At 47.0% G+C, this 25,819-nt stretch overlaps 1 protein-coding gene across 3 annotated transcripts in view; it reads left to right on the top strand.

Moving 5' to 3' along the window:
- Window positions 1-24,954, top strand: part of PNPLA1 (patatin like domain 1, omega-hydroxyceramide transacylase) — a 41,821-nt gene extending 16,867 nt beyond the window's left edge. The window contains exons 2-10 of one of the 3 annotated variants that reach the window (XM_088024368.1): window positions 5,640-5,872; window positions 7,009-7,074; window positions 8,264-8,473; window positions 10,180-10,240; window positions 17,101-17,685; window positions 18,897-18,975; window positions 20,397-20,522; window positions 24,055-24,160; window positions 24,928-24,954. In XM_088024368.1, the coding sequence (XP_087880494.1) occupies window positions 5,640-5,872; window positions 7,009-7,074; window positions 8,264-8,473; window positions 10,180-10,240; window positions 17,101-17,685; window positions 18,897-18,975; window positions 20,397-20,522; window positions 24,055-24,160; window positions 24,928-24,954 (1,493 nt within the window). Of the gene's footprint in view, window positions 1-5,639; window positions 5,873-7,008; window positions 7,117-8,263; window positions 8,474-10,179; window positions 10,241-17,100; window positions 17,686-18,890; window positions 18,976-20,396; window positions 20,527-24,054; window positions 24,161-24,927 lie in introns of those variants that run through there. The other 2 variants (XM_088024369.1, XM_088024370.1) reach the window with 2 other exon arrangements.
- The last annotated feature ends 865 nt before the right edge of the window (window positions 24,955-25,819 follow it).

Raw genomic sequence — 25,819 nt, 5'->3', positions numbered from 1 at the left:
GGGGGGAGTGGAGGACATTAGACATTTAAGCAAATAAATAAGATAATAAGATAAACATACATCTAATCCCCTTCCTTCCTCTTCAGTGATACTTCTAAGCCCTGTCCCTTTTCCCTACTAAATTTGTAGGGCCCCCCAAAGTTGACAAGGGAGGGAGTGTGATGCTAACAGTGCCTTTACTGCATCACAGCTGACCTATGACCTCACTGCACTCTGAAACAGAGGGACACTCTCATCTCCTCAGTGCTTTTACTTTGCTCTTTTGCATCCCAAAGTGAGCCTGAGCACACCTTAATAAAGATATGGGGCAGGGATCATTGTCCCCTGTTCAGGTGAGAAAGTCGAAAGCCAGAAACATCAAGAAGACTTCACCATGGTCACGAGGAGAATTACTGGCACAACCTGACCGATAGTGAGCACTTACTATGCGCGGGCACTTTTTTTTTTTTTTAAGATTTTATTTATTTAACAGAGAGCGAGAGAGCACAAGCACAGGGAGCGGCAGGCAGAGGGAGAAGCAGGCTCTCCGCTGAGCAGGGAGCCCAATGCGGGGCTCGATCCCAGGACCCTGGGATCATGACCTGAGCTGAAGGCAGCCGCTTAACGACTGAGCCCCCCAGGTGCCCCATGCAGGCACTTTTAAAAAACAATCTGCCTCATAACAACCCACTTAAGGTATTATTATTCCCATTTTATAGGTGGCAAAATTGAGACTGGAAGAAGTTATTTGACTTGCCAGTGATGGCCCAGGATAGTATGTGGCGAAGCTGGGATTTAAACCACGTCACCCGGCTCCACAGCCTGAGCTCTTTCCACAAAATGGATCTGGTCCTAGAAAAGAGTAGAAGACTCTCTGAGTGGCTGAGACCTGGAGTTGTTTCCAAATGCCCTTCGAAATCTCCTAGTCCCTGGATCTTATTTATTTATTTTTCTATTGAAATTCTTGGCACAATAGACTCATAAAACTTGATGAACTGGCCACAGTTACCAGTACAGTTGACCTTGTTATCTATCCATCTATCTGGGATGATCTTGCCTTCAAGCTTTTACTGGGTAATGACATCGAGTGGCTCTTCCTTGTGAGCATCTCCCATCACTTGCTTTTCTTCCGTGTCAGGTTTTACTGAACAAATATTGGGCACCCACCAAGGGTCGTGAGAGGCTTGGTAGGCAAAAGTGAGTATGGCCCATCCTTGCCCTTGAGGAGTTCCCAGCTAATAGCAAAGGTTTCTGAAGGGCCTTCCATAGACAAACCACAGTGATAGGCCTTAGAGAGGGGAGGACCATAAGGATCTTCCCCCATAGAATCTTCTTCTTGGCTTAGGAGACAGACCGCTCTTGGATAATAAAAGGTGTGAAAGGAGGTGGGAGGAAGCAGAAGTGAATGTAGCAAGTGTGGGTTGGGGGTGGGAGAGCCAACCTTGAGTCTCCTGCGGTGCTGCTTTTAAATCCCATCTTGCTGTGGTCAGTGTGGGATACTGTGTCTCGGAGCCCAGCAGCCTGCAGCTTGGAAGGAGGCCTTTAAATGGGAGAAGGTGCTGGAAAGTACAGAGATGCATAAAGAAGCAAGCTAAATTTATCCTTTCTCCCAGCACCCAGCAATTGCTATGCTTAACACTTGACTTTCTACCAACAGAGACTTGTTTAACGAGAAGATTAGTTGCTTCTCCCTTGGCTGGGAAAAGAGAGAGAAAAAAGGGAGAGACACATTGTAGTGTCTGCCTCTGGCTCAGGTCATGATCTCCATGATCTCATGGTCCTGGGATCAAGCCCTGCATCGGGCTTTTTGCTTAGCAGGGAGTCTGCTTCTCCCTCTCCCTCTCCCTCTGTGCTCTCTCTCTCAAATAAATAACAGAAAGAAAGAAAGAAAGAAAGAAAGAAAGAAAGAAAGAAAGAAAGAAAGAAAGAAAGAAAGAAAGAAAGAAAGAAGAAAGAAAGAAAGAAAGAAAGAAAGAAAGAAAGAAAGAAAGAAAGAAGAAAAGAAAGAAAGAAAGAAAGAAAGAAAGAAAGAAAGAAAGAAAGAAAGAAAGAAAGAAAGAAAGAAAGAAAGAAGGAAGGAAAACACAGACAAAGAGAGACAGAGAAAGGGATGGTCGGAAGACAGAGACACAGAGAGAGACCTGAAAAAGAGCAAGGAGAGCTAGGGATAAAGGCAGCCTTTGAGCCCCAGCCCCAGTGAGCAGCAGAAAAGGATGTGAAACTGGGCACCTGAGTGGGAGAAGAGTCAACCTCCTGCCCCCTCTCTCCCTACATGATCCTTGCTAGAGCATTGCTAATTTCTAGACAGCACCACTTTCAGATATGAGTATCCTGGAGACGTCTATACTATTTCTATTGTCTTGCCCACTGCTTTGTCCCTGTCCCCACCCATCACCATTCCTGAAGAGCTGAAAGTGGACTGTATACAGATAATACACAAAAGCCATGATTAAAACAAGCAGTACAAGATGAAATATGCATGCCTTTGACCTAACATTCCCACCTCTAGGAATTCATCCTAAGGACAATAATTAAGGACATAGGGGAAAAAAATTAGCACGAGATTATTCCCTACAGCATTGTTTAGAAAGAGCAAAGAAACAACCCCTACTGGGCACCTGCTCAGCAAATAATGGTACAACCTTACAATAGCTTTCTGTGCTGCTTGTAAATTGGGTTATAAATAGGTACTTATTGATGTGGAAAGACATGATTTATTAGGTTAAAAAAAAACAAAGCCAAGTTACAAAATAATGTATATAGTATGACTTCATGTAAATATTCTTCTAAGTAAGAATACATATAAAATATATAGTCTAGGAAGACATAAGTGAGATGTTGATCTCTGGTTGAAGGGATTCCCTCCAATCCAAAGATTCCACTTTAATTTTTTCTTTTTGCATATTCTGCATTTTATTTATTTATTTATTTAATTTGTTTTATTTGAGACAGAGAGAGAACACAAGCTGGGGGAGACGGACAGAGGGAGAGGAAAAGGGAGAAGCAGACTCCCCGCTGAGCAGGGAGCCCGATGCAGGGCTCGATCCCAGGACCCTGGGATCATGACCTGAGCAGAAGACAGATGCTTAACTGACTGAGCCACCCGGGTGCCCCCATATCTGCATTTTTAAAAATTATTTTTCCCCGAAGGAACATATATGTCTTGTGCAGTGGGAACAAATTTCCTTCCATCCGTCCCAGTGAGCATCTCCTGTGGGGAGTCCAGGTGTATAGGGGCAAGCTGAACCAGGTGCTCCTGGCTCAGGGGCATTGTGGGAAAGGCCACCAACCCATGCAAGGCCACTCAAACTGCCCATTAAGAATTCCAAAAACCGGGCGCTTGGGTGGCTCAGTCGTTAAGCCCCTGCCTTCGGCTCAGGTCATGATCCCAGGGTCCTGGGATGGAGCCCCACATCTTGCTCCCTGCTTTGCAGGGAGCCTGCTTCTCCCTCTCCCACTCCCCCTGTTTGTGTTCCCCTCTCACTTTCTCTGTCAAATAAATAAATAATTAAAAAAAAAAAAGAATTCCCAAAACATCATGTCCCCCCCTAGTTTGACTCTCCATCCTAACTGGTCTTGTGAGGCCAGAACTCAGTCACCTAGCCCCTTGGTATCCAAATGCTCAGCTGCTTTGTAACTACATAAGGAAGGTGAGTTGGACATCGCCCTCCCTTGAGGGAAAGTGCAGTCGGTACAAGTTGGCACACGGTAAAGCTAAGCTTGCTAAAATCGCAGGGACTTTCCACCTCCCAGGAGCACCCTCCCCTGTAACAGGGTGAAAGCCAAGATGCTCTGTCGCTCAGGTCAGTCCCTACTACACATATGCAGTTGTGATTCTGAATGTTGGTGAGGGAGAGGGGGAAAAAAAAAGGCCGTTACTATGGCAACCCAGGCTCGCTCAGCCTCTGGGATCAGTCCAACATGCAGGGAAAGAAGGTGGGGTTTAGAGTCAGAACAAACAGGGCCGGGCTGTCTGACCCTGGGCGAGGCACTTAGCTTTTCTCTGCCTCGGTTTCTACATCTGTAAAATGATGCTGAAGCCCTTTATCATACCTGCCTCCAGGATTAATGAGGACTTACCCGTGAACTATAAAACATGGAAGGAGGAGCGCGGCCCTGGCTTTGGTTTGTCTCCAAATTGCTGTGTGTGACTTTGGGCAAATCATTTAACCTCTCTGTGCCTCAGCCGCTCTATTTGTAAATGGGAAAATAATGTCCGCTGTGATGACTTCCCAGGTATATTGTCAGGCACCCGTAAGAATCCTGGAATCTCCACGTTGGAAGGAATCTTCGCACTCAGGCAGGAATCCCTTTGAGAAGTTCTCTGACTGAGGTACTTGTCCCACCTCTGCTTGATTACCTCCAGTGGCAGAGAGCTCATAACCACTCAGCTTCCCAAATAACCATTGCTACATGACACTAATTGTAAGAAAGTTCTGTATAGGATGTTTTACAGATAAATATTCATTTTTTAAAAATTAGCAATCCTTTTCAGAGCTATTGCTGCTTCTGATTTCGCCGGAGGGCTTGCACGGAGTAGAAATTAACAGCAATTGGCTAGGAGCAGGTACAGGTCCGGCTCTAGAAGCCTGTGGCTTAGTGTCGTGAAAGGAGTATGGGTTCTGGGGTCACACACTCTAGGTTAAAATCCCACTTTGTTCACTTGCCAGGCGGTTGACCTTGGGCAAGTTATACTATCTCCCCAAGCCTCAGTCCCCTGATCAGTGAAATGAGGCTAGAAATGCCTACCTCATAGTGTTGCTGTGAGAATCTGGCATGATAGCAGTTCTCTTCGAGCTTATGGCCCTAACTTCCCCAGGGGAATTCTGGGGACTGGGGTGGGGACAGGTTACACCTTCCCCTGCGATCCCTTTAACAACACATCTGCCCTCCAAGCCCCATCTGGCACATGTAGGCCCTCATGTGACCTGGCTGTACTTCTCTCAGAAAGAGGGAGAAGGTTCCTCTCCCAGTCCTGGAAACACCTGCAGCTTGGCCTGGCATGGCTTGTGCTCCATACCTCACGGCCTTCCCTCTCTCTGGCCTGTGCCAGGGGCTCTAAAGGGAAGATGGATGCAATGGTTTCAGGATCACCCCTCCCTGTAAGTCACCTGCCTCAGGGCCAGTCCCCCTTCCCTGCCCACAGGCTTGGTGGGCACTAAGCAAAGTGTCACAGGGTGTCCCTTGGTGACGGCTTTCAACCGTATCCGTGTTTTAATAGGAATCTCACATGAGGCAAAAAACCTCCGAGACCCCAAAAGAATGTAGTCTGGTGGTAGATTTCCAGGCAAGTTGGGGAAAGATATTGTGGGGTAGGCCAAGTGGTCCTTTGTGCTCAATATGAAAGGGGTCAGGATGCTTGGGTCTAGTTCTGCCATCGACGAGCTGTGGGCTTTCTGGAGCCAGTGACTTAATTCTGTGCCTTGCTTTCCTCATGTGCAGAATGACAGGTTGATTCCTGAGACCAACCCTGCTTCAGAATTCTAGGGGCTTCCCATCTGTTGGATGCAGGATGAGGTGGCCAGGGGCTGGATTTTCCCATACTTGACAGAAAGTGTAGAATACGGACCCTGTGACATTGGTACCTGGAACCGTGAATGATGATGGCGACCTTTAAAGTCATCTAGGCTAGTGTACTCTCCTCTCTGCTTCCTCCACAGATGAGTACCTCAGAGTCCTCAATGTAGGTGTCTTGGAGGTGAAGAAATCCTTCCTGGGGCCCTTGTCACCGTCCTGCAAGATGGTGCAGATGATGCGGCAGTTTCTGTACAGGGTCCTGCCCGAGGACTCCTACAAGGCGGCCACAGGGAAGCTCCACGTGTCCCTCACTCGGTTCACAGATGGAGAGAGTGTCGTGGTTTCAGAGTACACATCCAAGGAAGAGCTCATCGAGGCAAGGGGCAGGACCCAGGGTGCAGGGACCAGACCAAGGGGCAGGTCCCAGTTTGTGGGAACAGCCCCCCATTCTGTCCCCTCCCATCCAATGGCTCTTGATAAAAGGACTGAATTATCACCAGATGGGTAATCACATAGGAAAGGGTGCTCTGTGCACCATTTTGTGCTCATTAATATAAATCTTAGTTGTGAGTTATTATTGTTGGCAAGTGCTGTGGATATGCCCAGTTTTCTTTCAAGACAAAAAGGTTAAGTGGCATGACCCTCCTCCCATATCTCCACTCCTCTCTCCTCTCCCAAATACAAGGCCCTTACCGCATAGCCTCACAGCTCCACGCTGGCATGCCATGATCCTGGGGGTGGGGAATGGATGGGCAGTAGGCATGGACACCTCCATAACCTACCTCATGTCCCCCTGGATTTATTAGCACTCAGCTCTTCAAGACTTCTCTCCCAACCACCTCTTATCAGCTCCCGCTCTTACTTCTGCAAACCAGAGCAAACCACACACAAAGCAGACCTCTGGATCTTTGCACCTGCTGTGCCTTCTGCCTGGAATGCCCCTCCCTCCTTCCCAGCTCACTTCACCTGCTTGACAAGACTCTAGTCACTCTGCCTGGGAACTTCCCTTCATCATCTGCCTGCCCCGCACCCTCCTGGTTTGGGTACTCCTCCTTAGAGGCCACGATGCCTATGCTCACCTCCATCCCAGCCCCTGTCACCCTGTGTACTATCACCTACTTGCTTACTCTGCCCTGTTGAGTGTTCCCAAGGGTACATATCTCACTCTCCTTTGATCCCAGAGCTCGGTCCTGGCCAAATACACATTAAATGGTTGTTAAGTTCCACTGGATTCATGGAGATATGGTGCCAGAAGGAACCCTGGAGGTCACTGAGGCTGCCTTGTCTCTTTAAAGCTAGGATATCGGGCCCAGACTACCAAGTAGGTTAACAAGGAACCAGCTCGTTGGGGCCAGGTCAGGACTTGAACTTGGGGCTCCACTCCCCAGGACAGTGCCTCTGCCTTGGATTTAAGAAGGGTCCGGCTGGTGGTGGCCCAGAGGCCTACCGGTAAGCTCTGCCCACCCAGCCGCCCAGAGCCTCACACATCTCCAACTGGTTCTCTCCCCACAGGCCCTCTACTGCAGCTGCTTTGTCCCCGTGTACTGTGGCCTCATCCCCCCAACTTACCGTGGTGTGGTGAGTGCTTTGGCATGGGAGAGGGTGAGCCAGGACCCGGGAGTGCCCTGTGGTCCACATCTGGGAAAGTAGAGGGGTGGTCTCAGAATTCGGTGGGAAGACCAAGGGTTGGAAAGATTATTGTGTTTTTCTACTTAGAATTCCCAGTATAGATGGATTTCTGGGGCTTTCAGATGAACTTTCCCTCCATACATTGGGCTTCACTCTGGGCCCACCAACCCATTACTGAGCCTGGCTAGTCAAGACCCCATAGGCTTGCTGGATTTTCCCATACTTGACAGAAAGTGTAGAATACGGACCCTGTGACATTGGTACCTGGAACCGTGAATGATGATGGCGACCTTTAAAGTCATCTAGGCTAGTGTACTTGAATCACCAGTGGGGGAGGGGATCTTGTAAAATAATGCAAATTCTGATCCTCTAGGCCCAACCAGCTTCAAATGACGTCTGAAGCCAGTGCTGCTGGTCCTCAGACCAAGCTCTGAGTAGGAGGATTTACCCATGCCCCTTCCTCATTTTATATAGAAAGAAAATGAGATCCAGAGATCAAGATTTAGCTAGGAGATGGAGCACATACTGTGCATGTCAGCCATGTACTTCTCAGGCATCCCAGAGAGTTAGAACCTCAGTATCTGTGATCCTTTGTTCACAACTGAGGCAACAGAAGCCACAAGAGGGAAGGGCTATGTGGTGGCTGGTGGCCAGGCCATGGTCAGGGGTGTTCTGGAGAGTGCTGAGGATACCTGACCTCAACAGAGGGAGGCAGTTTGGACCCACAGCAGTCTGGAAGAGGGGATATTTCCCAACCTGCTCAGACCCACCATGTGTTCACCTTCTCAAAAGGCCAAGGGCACAGGCTCCATTCCCCCACCCTGCCCTTGGTAGGTGAGTGGCTGAGGAGTAGCCTGGGAGGCGGAGCTGTGACAGGAGAGCATTTGCTCATGCTTTATCCAGAGTATGACTGGCCCTCTCCCCCCAGGCTCAGCACCATTGAGATGGCTGAATGGAGACAGGGTAGGGACAGAGCACTGGGCTGGGAGTTCAGGGACCACCATGGATACACCACTCACCCACCTGGACCTTGGCCTCAAGGCTTGTCCCAAGGGACCCATTTCCCCGGTGGACTCCCTGAGTGGGGAAGAGCACCTCTGACCCCATGAGCATTTACGACTCTGCCTGTCCCTCATAGCGCTACATCGACGGGGGCTTCACAGGCATGCAGCCCTGCTCCTTCTGGACTGACGCCATTACCATCTCCACCTTCAGTGGGCAGCAGGACATCTGCCCCCGGGACTGCCCCGCCATCTTCCACGACTTCCGCATGTTCAACTGCTCCTTCCAGTTCTCCCTGGAGAACATCGCCAGGATGACCCATGCCCTGTTCCCGCCGGACCTGCTCGTGAGAGGAGGGGCCCGGAAGGGAGGGGGACCGGGGGAAGCTGACAGAGCCTGGGGGAGCCCCTGGGGTCCATGCAGTTCCGTCTGTGTCTCCTTAAACTTCCTCCTAAACCCGTATCCTGGCCTCGCCGCTAACTAGCTATGTGACCTTGAACGAGGCCGCTAAGTGCTCCCAGCCTCAATTTTCTCCCCTCTAAAATGAGATGTTGTCAGAACTGCTGATAGGATGTTACCTGAAATTTTCTACTCTGACATGCAATGTAGGCTCCAGCAAGTATGGCCCATGGGCCAAATCCAGCCAGTGGCTTGTGTTTTGGGTTTTGTTTTCAATTTTATTTATTTTACTTTTTTAAAAAAATATTTTATTTATTTATTAGAGAGAGAGAGAGAGAGAGAGAGAGAGAGCGCATGAGTGAGGGGGAGGGGCAAAGGGAGAGGGAGAAGCAGACTCCCCACTGAGCAGGCAGCCTGACTCGGAGCTCAATCCCAGCACCCTGAGATCATAACCTTTCCAAAACTGCTCTAAAAAATTAAGTCTACATGTCTTAACAAAATGCGTGTCTTTCTTTGGCAAGAAGTGTGATCCTGGGAGTAGGTGCCAAGTTTTACTCATTTCTTTGACTACACTCACTATGTCTACAGAAGGCATTGCTTATAGAAGGTTCTCAGTAATTGTTTTGAATAACTCCTCTAAGCCAGTTTGTGACTTACAGTCTAATTATTATTTACAAAACTCATAATCAAAACACTATTATGCTTAGTCAGGCAATGGATACACAAGATATTTTATTAATCTGATCGACTCTTTGTCCTCCAGCTGTTGCATTAGAAATTCTGGTATCTGCCTACACTAATTTATCAGTAAAGATTATGTCTATTTACCCTCATAAAAGCAGTCCACCAATAGGCAGTTCAAGAAAGGTAGAACAAATCTATTGTAGTCATCAGAGCCTCTCAAACTTGACTTTCTGCTCACAATCAGTGCTTGACTTTCATTCTCAAGGTGGCTTGTTTTTATATAGCCTGTGAGCTCAGAATGGGCTCTCCGTTTTTAGAGGTTTATAGAAGTAGAAGAAAGAGAAGGAGAAGAGCAAGAAGGAAAAGAGGAGAAGAAGGGGGGGAAGAAGAAGATGATGAAGAAGGAGGAGAAGGAAAAGAACAAGAAGAACGAGAAGAAGAGACAGACTATCTGTGGTGTTCAAAACCCCAAATATTTACTATCTGGCCCTTTATGGAAAGGCTTTGTGAGCAATATCTCATGTAACCCTCCAGCATCCTCTGCAGTAGATACTATCATTATTCCCATTTTAGAGGTGAAGAAACTGAGGCCGTGAGAGGTTACAGCCACACAGCCAACAAGTGGCAACACTGGGATTCGAACCCAGTCTCCAGACTCGGCTCTTCATGTGGCCCAAATGCACATTCTCTGGTTCTACTATAAACATCTCACCTGCTCCCGTCCAGGGGAAGCTGATGATCCGCTGTAAATGATTTAACACATTAATGCACCGTCCCTATGGAGACACGATCAGTAACTGCTCCCCACTTCTTAGCAGATAGTGAGGGACGGGACACTGGATGGGTACATTTAGAAAAATCCATCAAATAAAGCTCAAGGGCAATGAAAGGAGCTGCTCTGGGTGAGGGGACCTCGGCTCTCTCCATTGCTGCGGCTTTAGTCATTGTGCTGCTGTTCCCTCCTTGCAGATCCTGCACAACTACTACTACCGAGGGTACGAAGATGCTGTTTCCTACTTGAGGCGGCTGAGTAAGTACGAGGTGGGGCCCCAGGAAGGGGTGGGCTGGGGCGGGGCTAATGCCGGAAGTGGAAAGGCGGAGTCGAGGAGCCTTCCCCTCGGATTTGAGAACTGGAGACGCCCTTCCCCGCGAGGGCCGGAATGGCACAAGGACCCGGCAGCTTGCATTGTCCCCGACAGGCCACTGTGGCCAAAAATTAGGATCTCCGTGGAGAAGTGATTTTTAGGGTCACTGCTGGGACAGTGGGTAGGCTTTTGTACAGATACCTTTCTGGATTTAAGGACTACGGTTAGGAAACTCATAGCTAATATCTTCCCGGAGAATACCGTTTTCATGTCATTTCACTTTATTCTCTTTCCCCGACAATCGCGTTGTTTACGTAGAACCAGACATGACTAGTTTATATTCGCGTAAGACTCTGAGTGACACGGATCGACAAATGAGAGAGAAGAGCCTGTGCCCTGTGTTGGTTTAGCAAGTGTGGTCCCTACACCCGCACGTCTTCTGCGCATTCTTGCGTGGGAGATTCCCATGGCAGGTATTACCCACGCTACCTCCATGAAGACCGTGGCAAACATCCTCAATAAAAGGGAAGGAAAAAAGCTTTTCCATACTTAGAATTGTTTCCATAGAACGTAGTTCCAGAAAAAAAGGATTCCTGGACCGGAGGGTGTTTACCTAATGCTGTATGAAGTGGTTTTTTTGTTTCCCATGTTTCATGTGGTCTTTGTGACTGTCTTTTTTGGCAATTGTGTGATATTCCATCACAGTTGTACAGAAAACTGTGATCATTCCTTTGAGTTTCCAAATGCTCACTGTTGTAAGCAATGCTGTGGTGAACTTTTTGTGTACGTAGTTCAAAAGAAATATATTTTAGGAGTGAGATTTGGGAGATTGAATGTGGGTTTTTCCCTAGGATGTGTTGACTTCTTTTCCTTCCAAGTTGCTTCCTGCGTTCCCAAGCTCCCTTTGTCTTGACTCTTTCCTTTCTTCTGGGGCCATTCTCCAAACAAGGGAGGGGGTGGGCAGGAGAGAAGGATTGAAGGAATGTGGGTTCTGGAGGCAAGTAGGCCTGGGACAGGATTCTCATCCTCCCTGGCTGTGTGAACTCAGGGAAATCACTTGCCCTCTCTGCCTTGGTTCCTAATCTGTAAAAAGGGTTAAATCCTGGTTCCTGACACCTACTAACTGTGTGATCTTGAGCAGGTAATTCATCTCCTGGGACTTCGGTTTTCTCATCTGTATAATGGGGCTGATCATGGAACCCACCTCAGAATTTTATTCCTAGACACAGTCAGTGCAGCCCGCTGACCCTGTGACCTAGGAGACAGGCCCCCCCTCACCTTTCTGTGGGACAGACTCCCCCTAGCCCTGACTCTACTCGGACAGCATCCCCCCCTCCTCCTGCACACTGACAAGGGTGACAGCTGTGAAGACTAAGATCCAAGTGTCCAAAAGGAGGAACACCCGAGGGGTGTCAGTGGGGGGTTGACAGGGGGTCTCACCTACGGAGCCTCAGGAAGGGGAGGGGCTGGCGAGGATCTGGGATCCTTTCCACCCCCAGCCGGGAAGCCCCTTCACTCTTTCCTCAGTGATGATGTGTACTGGGGACATAGGGCTGGGGGATCCCCTGATTTTGGGACCAGGACTTGGGACCAATTTCATGCCTCTACACCTCAGGTTCCAGCCTGGCTGCCTGGTTGCCACTGTACCTGTCTCTCCCCTAGAACTTCTTTCTCTTCCTCTCAGGGCAAGCCCCGGGGAGAATTACAAAGTGCCTTACTATGGCATCTCTGGTCTCCCCCAATTCTCAGTAGCCCCTCGGCCAGCCTCTGGGAGGAACCCAGCGCTGGCTCGCGCTCCCCCACCCTTCCACCCTTAGCTGATGTGGACGCCATGGTATATATGGCGGTCTTAAACCCAAGGATGAGACTCTAATAGGAGCATTTCGGGCATCCACTAAAGAATCAGGGATGGTGGGCTTTTCCAGGGGCTCTGGAATCACTCCAAGGAGGAACTGACACAACTCATCAGGAAGAAAATGTCTCCTGCTGGCTACCAGCTAGTTTTGATTCCTCTTCCAATTTGCCAGTGTTTGCATGGCTGTCTCAGTGCAGGTTTCTTCAGTCCCACCCCTAAATCCCCTCGGGTTTAATAGGGCTGGATTTTCCTCTCAGCACCAGATGCGAGCAGGAGGTATGACGCATTCCTGAGAAATTGCGGCTGGTGCCCAGAGCCACACTCTTAATTCCCACCTGCCATCTGGGAACAGAAAAATGGGAGTCTGCTCCAGCCTCCCACCCTACTGCTTTCTAGATGGGGGTCAGCTCCGGCAGAAGGCCACACCTGCAAAGTGTCACCCTCAATTCCTCAACTCACATCCTGGAGTCCCCCTTCTCTGCCCTCCTCAGGGCTCACATCTGCCTAACGATTCCAGGCGAGCTTCCCTTTCCACCCTTGGCCTCCCCTGGCAGCAGCCTTCTGCCAAAGGGAAGGGCACTGCTTGTTGGCATGCTTGAAAATCCACATTCCCCACACAGACATGTGGATGTGGGCGTTGAGTGAGGTTGGAGCTCAGAGGATGCCATGTCTAAAATTATCTATCTGGCATCCAGGCATGCCTGGCCAGGCCTGCCTGCCTTCCTTCCTTCCTCCTTTCCTCCCTTCCTCCCTCCCTCCCACCCTCCTTCCTTCCTACCTTCCTTCTTCCCTCCCTTCCTCCCTTCCTTCCTTCCTCCCTTCCTCCCTTCCTTCCTTCCTCCCTTCCTCCCTTCCTTCCTTCCTTCCTTCCCTCTTGGCATTCTTCCTTCTCTTGCACCCTTCCTCCCTCTCACAATTTAAGTTCCCTCTCTCTCTCTCTCTCTCTCTCACACACACACACACACACCTGTGAAACCAACACCACAATCAAGAGAGTGAACCATCATCCATCATGCCCAAAGTTTTCCTCATGCTTCTTTGTGACCCTTCCCACCTTCCCCCAGTGCCCCTGATCTACTTTCTGTCATTATAGAAATTTCCAGTATGGACTTCCAGTATGGGCTCTATTTTGTCTGCATTCTTTCACTCAGTATAATTATGCTGAGATTCATCATGTTATTGCATGTATAAATAGTCCATTCCTTTTTACATTCCATTCCATTTATGAAAACCCCATAGTTCATTTCTCCATTCGCCCATTAATGGACATTTAGGTTGTATCCAGTTTGGGCTATTATGAATAAATTTGCTGTGAATACTCATGGAGTCTTTGTATGAACGTATGCTTTCATTTCTCTTGGGTAAATACCTAGCAGTGGAATGTCTAGATGGTATGGTGGATGTACATTTAATCTATATTTATGCAATATACAATTATATATATATATGTATAATTAGGGTAAAACACATAACACAAAATTTACCATCTTAACCATTTTTTAAAGATTTTTTATTTTTAAGTAGTCTCTACACCCAACAGGGGGCTTGAAGTCACAACCCTGAGAGATCAAGAGTTGCATGCTCTTCCAACTGAGCTAGCCAGGTGCCCCACCATCTTAACCATTTTTAAGTGTACGGTTCAGTAGTGTTAAGTATATTTACATTGTACAACCAATCTCCAGACCTTTTTCTTCTTGCAAAACTGAAACTCTATACCCATGGATCAGCAATTCCTCATTTCTCTCTCTCCTAGGCCCTGGCTGCCACCACTCTATTTTCTATTTCTAGGAGATGGACTACTTCAGATACCTCATATCAATGGAATCATACAGTACTTGTCTTTTTGTGACTGGTGTATTTCGCTATCGTAACGTCCTCCAGGTTTATCACTATTATTCATAGCATGTGATGTACCCCTGTGTACATACCACATTTTCTTTATTAATGAACAATTTGAATTGCTTCTTCCTCTTGGCCATTGTGAATAATTACGCAATGAACCCAGGTATGCAAATATCCTATTTTCAATTCTTTGGGATATATACTAAGGACATATGTGAAGAAGGTATGTTTAACTTTTATTGTTTTTCGAAGTGGTTGTACCATTTTACATTCCCACCAGCAAAGCATGAGAGTTCCAGTTTCTCCCTATTACCACCAACACTTGAAATGGTCAGTCTTTTTAATTTTAGTCATGTGAATAGTTGTGTGGTGGTATCTTACTGTGATTTTAATTTGTATTTCCTTAATGACTAATGATGTTGAGCATCTTTTCACTTGCTTATTTGCCATCTATATATCTTCTTTGTTGAAGGGTTCAACTCTTTTGGTCATTTCCCACCTAGACGTATAATAAGCTTTATTTTTAAGAATCGTTTTAGATTTACAGAAAAAAATATGAAAAGAGTATGGAGAGCCTCCATGTATTCCACATTCCCTATTATTATGTCTTACATTTGTTAGAAGTTATAGTATGGTACATATAAAATTCGGTATATAGTATAGTGTAGTGTTTACAACCAATGTACTAATATTGGTTATTATTAACTGAAGTCTGTATATTCAGATTTCCTTTGGCCATCGGAAGTTTTTTTAGTGGGCTCTTTTACCTGTCTTAAAAATTGAATTGTTTGCTTTCTTATTTAAGAGATTTTGTGTATTCGAGATAAATGCCCTTTATCTGAAATATAATTTGAAAATATTTTTTCTCAGTCTGCGATTTCTCTTTTCAATTCCTTAACAGTTTTCTAAAAAGGAGTTTTAAATTTTGATGGGACCCATATTATTAATTTGCTTTCTTTATGGATCATGCTTTTGGTGTCTTACCTAAGAAACCTTTGCTTTACTCAAGATCACAAAAAGGTTTTCTCCTATGTTTCCTTCTAGAAGTTTTATAGTTTTTTAGTTTTTCATTTGTGTCTATGTTCCATTTTGAGTTCATTTTTGAATATGGTTCAAGATATAAAACAAAGTTCTTTTTTTTTTTATATGGATGTCCACTTCTACCAGCATTGTTTGTCGAAAAAACTATGCTTTCTCTATTAAGTAAAGTCAGTTGTTTCTATATGTTATGGGTCTATTTCTAGGTCTTCTGTTTTGTGCCATTGATCTATTTTTCTGTCTTTAGGTCGATATCATACTGTCTTGATCCCTGAAGCTTTATCGTAAATCTTGATACCAGGTCGTCTTAGTTTTCCATCCTTGTTTTTTTTTCCTTTCAAAGTTGTTTAGGCTATTCTAGGTCCTTTCTAATTCCATATGAATTTTAGAATTAGCTTGTGAATTTCTAGACAAAATGCAATCATCTGTACTTGTCTTGGGAACCTATTCTCTCCTCCTCTGCAATCACTGCCTCGAGACTTCCCCTCTCCCTGATCCCTAGGAGAGGACCTTGCCTCCAAACAACTTCACAGAGAAAAGCAAAACCAACAGAGAGAAGTTCTCTCAACTTTGCGCTACCAAATATACAAACTCAGCCTGCTCTGTCTCCCTCCTTCTTAGAACATTAAAGGAAGCAACCCTCTTCTTGCCTAAAGCCCACCCCCTACCTGTACTCAGACCCCTTCCCATCTCAGCACTTTTGAATTACCCATTATTTCATTTCTCTTTTACATATCAACCCCCCCTCTCAAATGTATCCTTACCAGCAACTTGTAGGTCTACCCCAATCTTGCCTATTTTAGCAACTTGGCCTGGGTTCCCCTCTTCCCCTCTCCTCACTCAGTCCTGGCTCCCTCCTCTTCTCACTCTGCATTTCCTCCCTAGGCAATCTCCTCCATGGCCACCATCACAGCTTCAGTGACCATCCATAGATGGGCTCCCAGTGGACGCCTCTAACCCTCATCTCTTCTCTGAGATCCAAACCCATCTATCCAACTGCTCACTTGTCATCTCTCCTTGGACATCTCTAAGACCCCTAAAATCCATATATCCCCAAACAAACTATAAACTGTGCCCTCCTCACTGCTCCCCTAACCCATCCCCTCCATGGTCACCCTGTCAGCACCAACATCCACCTGATTGTGCAAGCCAGCTACCTCCTCTCTTCCCCCAGTCGATCCATTGCCAATTCTCATTTATTTTACCTCCTAAACAGAATCTTCTATTTCTTTCTCTCTCCTTCCAGGTGCAAGCCCTAAACACCTCTCCACAGCAGGCTTACAGGTTTCTCTGGGTCCCCTATGCCCTTCTCAGTGAGTCTCCACACAGCAGCCACAGTGATCTTGTCAAAGCCAGAGACAGAGCAGCATTCCCACTGCCAATAGGTCTTTCATAGCCTCTGTGAAAACCAAGGGCCCTCAATGGTGTCTACAAGCATGGTCGGGCCCCTGTGGCCTCCTCAGCCCCATCTCCCACCACAGTGCCCCCACCCTTGCTCCAACCACCCTGACCTGTCAGGCCCTCCTCATGCTCCCTCAAATCTGTGGCATTGGTGTGTGCTGTTCCCTCTGTCTGAAATGCTCCTCCCCATCCCACCCCGACCACCCCCTGGACCCTCACTTCCCCTTCAGATCTCAGCTCAAATGTTGCTCCCTCAGGGAAACCCTCCTGAAGTATTCCTCCCTGCTTCCCTCTCTCCTAACATCATGTTCCTTTCTCGCCTACAATGTGTCTTGGTTAAAACGAGATTATTTGGGTAGTCAATGCCTGCCCCCAAGCCAGACTGTAAGCTCCAAGAGGCCAAGAACCATCACACCTGTTTTTGTCCCCTTCACTCCTCATTGCCTGGTATATATAGATGGCACATACAGATGCTCAATAAATATCTGTTGAATAAATGAATCAATACACAATCAAATACTCAATATAAATTTGAGTAAGTAAAGAAAGACGAGTGAAAAGCACTAATCCTGCTTATGAAAATAATTTGGGAAATCACTTTTGGCAGATGCCATGCTGATACCAGGGGTTAGTAATGCCACCTGTGACCCCATGCTGTTGTTTTCCTAGATGCTGCTTACCTCAATTCTCCCTCCAAGAGAGTGATGTTCCCCCGCGTAGAAGTGTACTGCAATATAGAACTTGCCCTTGGCAATGAGTGCCCTGAACGCAGCCAATCAAGCCTCCAAACAGAGCAGGAAGAATCCATACAACCTCACACACAGTGGGCTCCTGAAGGGGAAGGAAAGTGCAGCCATGGTCCACTTGTGTCCTCACCTGTGCAGACTCCTGAATCCACACGCGAGTGGCCTGTAGAGTCACCTGTTTCACCACCTGTCTCTTCATTTGAGCAGTCACCTGCATCTCCACTGGCCTCATTACCATCACATTCTCCAGTTGACTTGCCCCCTCTATCACTCCCAGCTGTGCCCTTACCACTTAGCTCCACACCTGTGCTGTCACGTGTATCACCACAGCAGCAGGTACAAATGACTGGATCACCACCAAGATCCCCACCTTCCCAGTCATCTCTGTCACCCAGGCCATCCCTGGGGCCTTCATCTGTAGGGGCATCTCAAACACTGCCCCAGTATTCTCCTTCAGCGTCATCTGCACAGTCACCTGTGGAGGAATTGGGCCCAGAACAGCCCCAAGGTATGGACCCTTCTCACTTCTCCCAGCTTCTTATGTCTGGAGCCCCTCAGCAAGTGTGCCACAACATGGGAGCTCATAACCATTGCTTTATTATTTTTTTGTTATGTTAGTTAACCAGCATATAGTACATCATTAGTTTTTGATGTAGTGTTCAACAATTCATTAGTTTCATATAACCATTGCTTTAGAGGGGTGCATTGGTAAAGTTAGCACTTAGCTTTAGCGGTTCTACCTATTTTGAGGCTAGGCCACCACAAGGGGACAGTGTTCTTGACATTTGTTCATGTCTTTAGTCCAGTGATTTTCAAAGGTTGGTCTCTGACCAACAGCAAACACATCACCTGGGAACTTGTTAGAAATGAAAATTCTCAGACCCTACCGTAGACCGCCTAACTCAGGGGGGCAGGACCCAGCTATCTATCTTTTTTTTTTTTTTAAGATTTAATTTATCTATTTGTGAGAGAGAGCACAAGCAGGGGGAGTCGCAGGCAGAGGGAGAAGCAGGCTACCAGCTGAGCAGGGAGCCTGACGAGGGGCTCGATCCCAGGACTCTGCGATCATGACCTGAGCCGAAGGCAGACGCTTAACCAACTGAGCCACCCAGGTGTCCCTCTACCTTTTTATAAGCCCTCCAGGGGGTTCTTTTGAGAACCACTATACCAGAAGGTTTTTATTATTTGTGATAACCACTGTGCCAGGGCAGAGCTACTCAAAGAGTGCTCTGTGAACCAATGCTGGTCCCCAAACTATTTGTTACTAATTTACAATGAAATGAGCACAGAGGTTGAAAGTAAGCATTTAGAAATGTTTATAGCCATGACATCCAAGAGCTTGGTCATTTTCCTACTAATTCATTGTACTGTATTTCACAAAAGTACTAGTCCATTATGGTTTCCAAAAAAAATATTTTTAAAAGCTGGTTCTTCACAACTGGCATCTTCTACAGATCTGCTCTAGAGGCTTCAAAGCTAAACAATTCTCAACTCTTCACTCTCAGGAACTCTCCCCTCTAGCAGAGGGGATGACAGAGATACCAACCTCGAAAATACAGCACAAATTATTAAGTACTACATTACTAAGAAAAACAAGAGTGTTGGAGGTATTCATAGAGGTTAAGATCACTTCTCTCTAGGGGTTTAAGGAGGGCTTCTTGGAGGTGCACGATTTTGCCACCTCACTCTTGTCCCCTCTATTTTTACTTTTGACTGTAGCTCCCCTTGTCTCTTCAAATCTGAAAGGCACTATGCCCTTGGTTAATGTGAAGGAAACCACCAGCAAGCCTCAAGCAATGTAAGTTTCTCCTTAATTAGGGACACCTTCTTTCCTTTGGCCAGGGGAGGGGGGCCAAGCTAAGGGAATTTTTCCTTCTTTTTAGCTGTCCTAGGAACACTGGGATCCTTTTCCGGTTTGTGTGATTACAGTCCACCCCTTTACACTCCTCTATTCTTCAGTGGGGGCATTGAATGGGAAATGAGCTGTTTGTGCTCACAATGTCATTCTCATCAGCTCCTTCCTGTGCACACTAGGGAATGCACCTTCTCTGAGTGCAGTGGGAGAACATGCACCCCCTTGTGTCTTAGTCTCCGGTGGTGTCTCAGTTCAAGGGAGTTAGCAGGCATGTTACATCCTAGCTTGAGGTAGCCAATTTCCTGCATGGTGTGAATTGTGAGACTCTGTCAAAGGCCTCCTTTAATCCAAATTATTTTCTATCGGCACAATAAGCAGGCTAATATTCCTATGTTATAGATTGTCCCCAGAAAATCTTTTTTATAATGCACATCAGTTGTCTGGGTTGTGTGACATGTTCTCCATTACTTACCTTCACAGTCATTCTGAGAGGGCCTGGGGGTTGGTTTTGTTTTTTGTTTTTTTTTAAGATTTATTTTTATTTATTTTTTAGAAAGAGAGCACATGAGTGCGGGGGTGGGAGGGGTGGAGGGGTGGAGGGGCAGAAGGAGAGAGAGAACGAGTCCTAAGCAGACTCCACAATGAGTGCAGAGCCCCACGCAGGGCCCAGTCTCATGACCCGGAGATCACAACCTGAGCTGAAACCAAGACTCGGAGGCTCAATCGACTGCACCACCCAGGTGCCCCAGGATTGGTATTTTTTTAAGTTCCTTGGGGACCACATTACCCGGGCTCCCTTGCTGGCTTCTTGCCAGTTGGGTTAGCCAACGGAAGGCACCAGCAGGAGATCAGAAGGTGGGTCAAAGAGTATTTCTCCCCTCCCCAACCTCATCTCTCCTCCCTTGGGGCAGTTCTGGCAGTGGCTGGGGTTCTCCATGGCCACAGCTGCAACTATTGGGAGAGCAGGTCCTTTTGATGTTCCAACTCTGTATCATATCAAATATATTAAAACATACCTGCTTCTCACATTAAGTATAATTTTAATTTTAAAACTTTTTGAAAGAGTTTGCATAAATTTAAAAAATTTTGTGCTTGGGCATATACTATGCATTTTGTCCACAGGGTTTAAACTTTATTGCATTGACATATAACTTATAAAAGTTCAGTTGAATTTCAGTTGACTCATTGGCATGATGTTACTTAGATAAATGGTCATTGATTATAAAACAAATGTTTGCTGTGGAACTCTGGTGTTCAGCCAGAGTTAAAAGCCGTAGCATTGGTGTGTCTGTCTACCTTCTGAGCTGGAGTAGGGCCCTGATAGTGGAGGACACAGTAAAGGTCATTATTCATCTATTGCCCAGGGGGAACCCTGCTGAAGACTCCAATTGGATGAGCAAGATGTTCAAGAAGAACAAACAAAAGACAAGTAGCACCAGAAAAGGCTTCCCAAGACATCCACGATCCAAAAAAACAAGCGGCAAAGTGCAGTGAGCATGACTAATGTTTCTCAAGTTCCATGGGGAAGCAAAGCTTTGGGAAGAGTCTGCAGGAAGATCACAAGGGATAGAGGAAGAGTCAGTAAGAGCAGGTGTTAGGAACTGGACTTTGGAGTCGGACCCACCCAACATAAATTCCCTGCTCTGCCAGAATCTTACTCAGTGATCATGCTTAGGACATGTGATCTTTCTAAGCCTCTATTTCTTGATCTATAAAATAGGGATAATATTGTGAGGGTTTAATGAGTTAAACATGTAAATTGCTTTGCAGAATGCACAACGTGTAATTAGCACTCAATAATTTAGCAGATATTAGGGTTATATGCAGAGGTTAACTAGGACTTCTCAGCTTCTGAATAGAACCTTATTTAAATACCAAACTAGACAGTTGTGTAACCATGTGACCCTCAACATATAGAGATCCAAACTGTTGCCAACCTACAACTAAAAGCCCTAACTAGTGTAAGCCTGCTTCTTACAGCTTTTTGGTTATATTACCTTGTCATCAGTTCCATCAGTTAACCTTTATTGAGCACCTATGAGTGCCAACCACTCTTCTGGGCTCTAGAGATAGCAAAGATGAATTGAACTCAATCCCTAACTTTTTTTTTTTAAGATTTTATGTATTTATTTGAGAAAGAGTGAAAGAGATCACAGAGGGAGAGGAGAAGCAGACTCCTGCTGAGCAGAGAGCCTGACTCAGGGCTCAATCCCAGGACCCCGAGATCATGACCTGAGCCAAAGGCAGACGCTTTAACCGACTGAGCCACTCAGGCACCTCTCGATTCCCAACTTTAAGAGTTTACCCCAAAACTGAACTTTAGACCAAAGACAAGAACCAAGTCTTAATTTTTTACTGAACTATAACCTTGTTTTTTAAAGAGACATGCATACACACATACACACAAATGAAAAATGCCAGCTTCAAATGCAAACCAAGCCAGGAATCATCTACAACGATTTTACGGGATTATCAAAATATCCTCTAAATGGAACAGACCCACACTGCTATCTACTTTGCTTCAAGCCTTCATTGGTCAGGAAAATCCCCAAATCATTCTAAGTGACATCCTTCTGTGTTGTTCCTGTCCCAGGTGGAGATCCCAGGTGGGCAGAGAGATGTATCAGATAGATGAGGGTCAGAATCTCACCCTAGCAGCCACAGGCCCACTTTGAGGTCTGGGCAAGTAGGCACTTGGTGGGTGGGAGGAAGCAGTATGGTGGGAGGGAGATTCTCAGCTGCTGCAGGAAGTGGGGCAGACACGTGTGTCACTTTCTGGAGGTGCCCATCCTTTAATCCAGTGGGCATTTGGCAGTCCCGTTGGGGGTCATGAAATTAGTGAATCCTGGGATTAGTCTCCGTCTGTTCCTTGGTCTCCAGCCCCAAGGCTTCTTTGACTTTTTGAGTGTCTGTATCTCTGTCTCTAGGAGCTCAAGGTCAAGTTTGGTCAGGAGAACATAGGCAGGTCTGCAGCGGGGGTGGGGAAGCTTCCTTGGGGCTGGGAGTGGCATCTGGAAGCCAGGCCCAGACTTGAGTCCCTTCATTCCAGGGCCAGGCCTCCTCCTATACATTGGAGCAGTGAGACCTATGCAATTCAGCCAGAGTCCCTTGGTCGATAAACTTCTAGGAATCAAGGTACTTTATAAAGAAGCAGGCTGTGATAAAAACAAACAAAACAACATTCACAGCTATGGGAAACACAGTTGTCAGTAGGTCACACATGCCGTCTGCGGTGTTCCTTTATAGAACAGATTATGAAACTGCCTGGAAACAATTTACCAGTCGACATTCTTAGGCAATTCCATACAAATTCACTGCTCTGAGCTTCAAAGACCAGGGTAGAGGGTCTACCCTCTCTACTCAAAGAAGCTCAAAAGAAAAGAGAAGCTCAAAAAGGTTATGCACAGAGGAGGAGTGATCCAGAAAGAGAGGAAATCTGCTCTAACAGAGTACAATCACTAACAGAGTACAATCACAAGAGACCCCATCACATCCATGGGCTAGTCCTGTGCAACTTCGGGGCCTCAGCTGATATTCTTCCGAATAAAGAGGGGAGAAGCTAGAATAAAAGCTACAGGATAGATGTTCCATACATTAATATCTCTCTCTCTCAACATGTTTCTTAAAGATATTTATTTATTTATTTATTTATTTGAGAGAGACAGAGAGAGAGAGAGAAAGAGAGTGTACGGGGGGGGGAGGGGCAGAGGAAGAAGGAGAGAATCTCAAATAGACTCCGTGCTGAGCACAGAGCCTGATGCTGGGCTCGATGCAGGGCTCCATCTCACGACCCTGAGATCACGACCTGAGCCAAAATCAAGAGTCAGACGCTTAACTGACTGAGCCCCCCAGGTGCCCCTCCCTCTGTGTGTTTTAAATCAGATGCTCAAATTAATACTCTGATGCTGGTTGTATTAGTCAGTAATTGCAGTTTGATAAGGCTACATAAAAGCGCCCCCCCCCCCCCCCCCCGCATCTCAGTAGATTCCAAAACAGATGTTTCTTTTACTCTTTCAGAGTTCTGCGAGCTATCTGGGATAGCTCTGCTTAGGCTACAGGTTGGGGTTGAGTGTGCTCCCTGCCCTTTCATTCCACGACCAGCAGATGTGCCAAATACGCTCTGCCTCTGGAGCATGGCTAGATATATGTGTCAGCCTGGCTTTCCTCTGCTAGCCTCAGCTCTCCTCCTGTAAGAGTTCAGTGGCCATCTGGTTCAAGTTGTATAACTGGCCTCAAAGTGGCAAGACAGATTGAGAAATTCAGGGACTGCCGGAGGCCCCCAAAGGAAAAGGAGGAGGTCCCTCTTGCTAATTGCTACTCAAATCCTCTCAAGTCTGTCAGATTCCTCTGATTTCTACCATTTCTATGGCTAGAGAGCCCCCCTTTGAGTTACTATGGAATTTCCCCCTATGCAAATGCGAATGTAATGATAATAGCTAAAACTTACCAAGTAGTTATTATGGTCCAAGCATTGTGGCACAGAGAGGGTAAGCAACATGCCCAAAGTCACACAGTAGGTAGATGGTAGAGCCCGGATCTGAATCCAAGTTGTTTGTCACCAATGTCTTGGTGTCGAGCACCAAGTGATACAGCCTCCCAGGGTAGAAGGAGCCCTGGAGTGAATCGGACATCACAGGGTCTAGTCTACTTTGTCTGATTGGGCAGGGTGAGGCCTGGGGGTGCACTTGGAGGTGCACGGGCAGACATGGCAGGGATAGGGCAGGCTGGCTTGGGGGCCATGCGAACAAAGCTGGACTTCCCCTGTGGTGCTGGGGAGTCTTTACAGGGATTAAACAGAATGACACAGTCAGAGTTGAAAACCACCCAAGAATGGACAGGTCCTCATGCCAGCATTTCTCTGAGGTGGGCTCTGCCAGAGTCTTCCTGCAATTCCCTCGAGGGGGCCAATGACTGCCCAGGGTCACACAGCAGGTGGAAGAGGCCTTGAAACTCGGGGCTTCCCATTTCCCCCTTTTTGTCTCATTTCTCCTCACGTGTGCCTTCTGGGCGTCTCATGTCCAGGTCTGCTCCCTGCCCACTCGACTTCTCTCTGCTCTCCACTTCCAAGACAGTTTGGGTCACCTACAGGCTTCACCCCAGCCGGATCCAGGAATACAGCGGCCCTGAGGTGTGGAGCTGTCCAGGTACCTGCTCTGTTCCCAGATGTTGCGGTGACCTCTGAGCTCCTTCCCCCAGATTCCTTTCTGGCCCCACCCGCCTCTTTCTGGACATAGTCAAGTCCAGCACTAGCCCATATATTGCCTTATGCGCTAAGAAAACTATATCCTTTCCTGGAGAATTTGATTACCAACTGCTGGAAGATTGTGATAATATACTGATTTTGTTAAAACAGTTGACCGCCACCTGCTAGAAATCTGTATGAATGGCATACAAAGCTACCAAACTGTGCAAATAACATACAGAAAACTGTACAAATAACACGCGGCATAAATACATCCATGAGATGCCTCCCCTGTGTACTGACGGGTCTCCTTGTGCAGTCTGCAGTCTACACAACTGCACTCAGTGCTCTGGAGGTCACTCTACTTCTTTCTCCTTCCTGAAAAAACAAATATTAATCAGACTTTTGTAAATCGAATAATGTTTCAAACACTCCTTTATCAACTCCTGCTCTGCAAATGGGATTCTCCATTTGAAAAAAAAAAAAGCAAAAACAAAAAACCTTGTATAATAAAGCAGGATTTGCTAACTGATTTTTTGATATAAATTGAGATTTCCAGTTTCCATGCATCAAACTGGCTAGAATGGGGCCTGGCTACTTGCTTGGGGCTGCCCGACACATAAGAAGCTGTAAGGGATGTTCTCAGTGGAAATAAGGGGAGGAAAGTCCTTGATGAGGGACTTAGAAATGATGAATCTCTGTCCTTTTTCTAGGAAGCTGTGAACCAAGAGAGAACTTGAGCTGGAATGGGAGAGAACATGATGACCTCAAAGTAGAGCCTTCTCCCCAAGGCTCTCAGACACATCCCCCTCACCCTAGGCCTTTTGGGGACCAGGTGTCGCCCACTACCAAGCCTGTTGGTGTGGAGGGTCCTGCTTCTCCTGGGCAAGCACCTCCTTGTCTGAACATCCTCTCAGCTTCTCTGCGCTCCTCCAGCCCTTCCCCTACTCTGCTCTGGACAAACAGATGGACACCAACACAGATGGGCTCTGAAAAGCCCACAGCACATCCTGCTCCCTGCTGGCTGGGCTCTGGGCCTTCCTCCCAGCCCCAGCCTGAGTTTGCTTCTTCGAGATAGACTGCATCCGTCCTTGGCCCCCCAGGATCTAGTCTTCAGGCCAAACTCTTGGGGGTTGATGCACTTTCCTCTCTGGTGTGGTATCAAGAGAACAAGTTCTTTTGTTTTGTTTTGTTTTTAATTCTCACAGTGGACCAAAGGCTTGATTTGCAACCACTGGACTCCGTCATAGCCGCTCACCAGAATCACCTGTGGCGCTGATCAGGCATGAGATCTCTGAAATCTCCCCAGGGCTTGTGCGGTGCGGCCATGTTGAGCAGGCCGCCCTGGACTCCCCTGAGTCCTGGTGTGGTTGTAGAGGAAACGGGAGGCCAAATGTCCCTTCCCTCCCCATCCCCCAAGCAGGAGGGCAGCATGAAGGCAGACTCCATCTGCTGTTCACACCTTAGTGAAAATGTTCTGTGAGAAAGACACTTTCAGCCTCCGTTTTTCCAGGCCATCCAGAAAAAAAATGAGCCCCACTTCTTGCTGGAGTACGGATAACTTTCAGCCCCGTCCAGGCCCAGTAAGGAACCCCGGGCTGCCCA

The sequence above is a fragment of the Eumetopias jubatus genome, unplaced genomic scaffold (genome assembly GCF_037043125.1).
Source record: "Eumetopias jubatus isolate StellerSeaLion01/CBP00866 unplaced genomic scaffold, mEumJub1_p1.0 scaffold_6, whole genome shotgun sequence".
Classification (NCBI taxonomy): Eukaryota; Metazoa; Chordata; class Mammalia; order Carnivora; family Otariidae; genus Eumetopias; species Eumetopias jubatus.
Note: the sequence above shows the minus strand (reverse complement) of the source record. Positions and strands in the feature narration are given on the sequence as shown.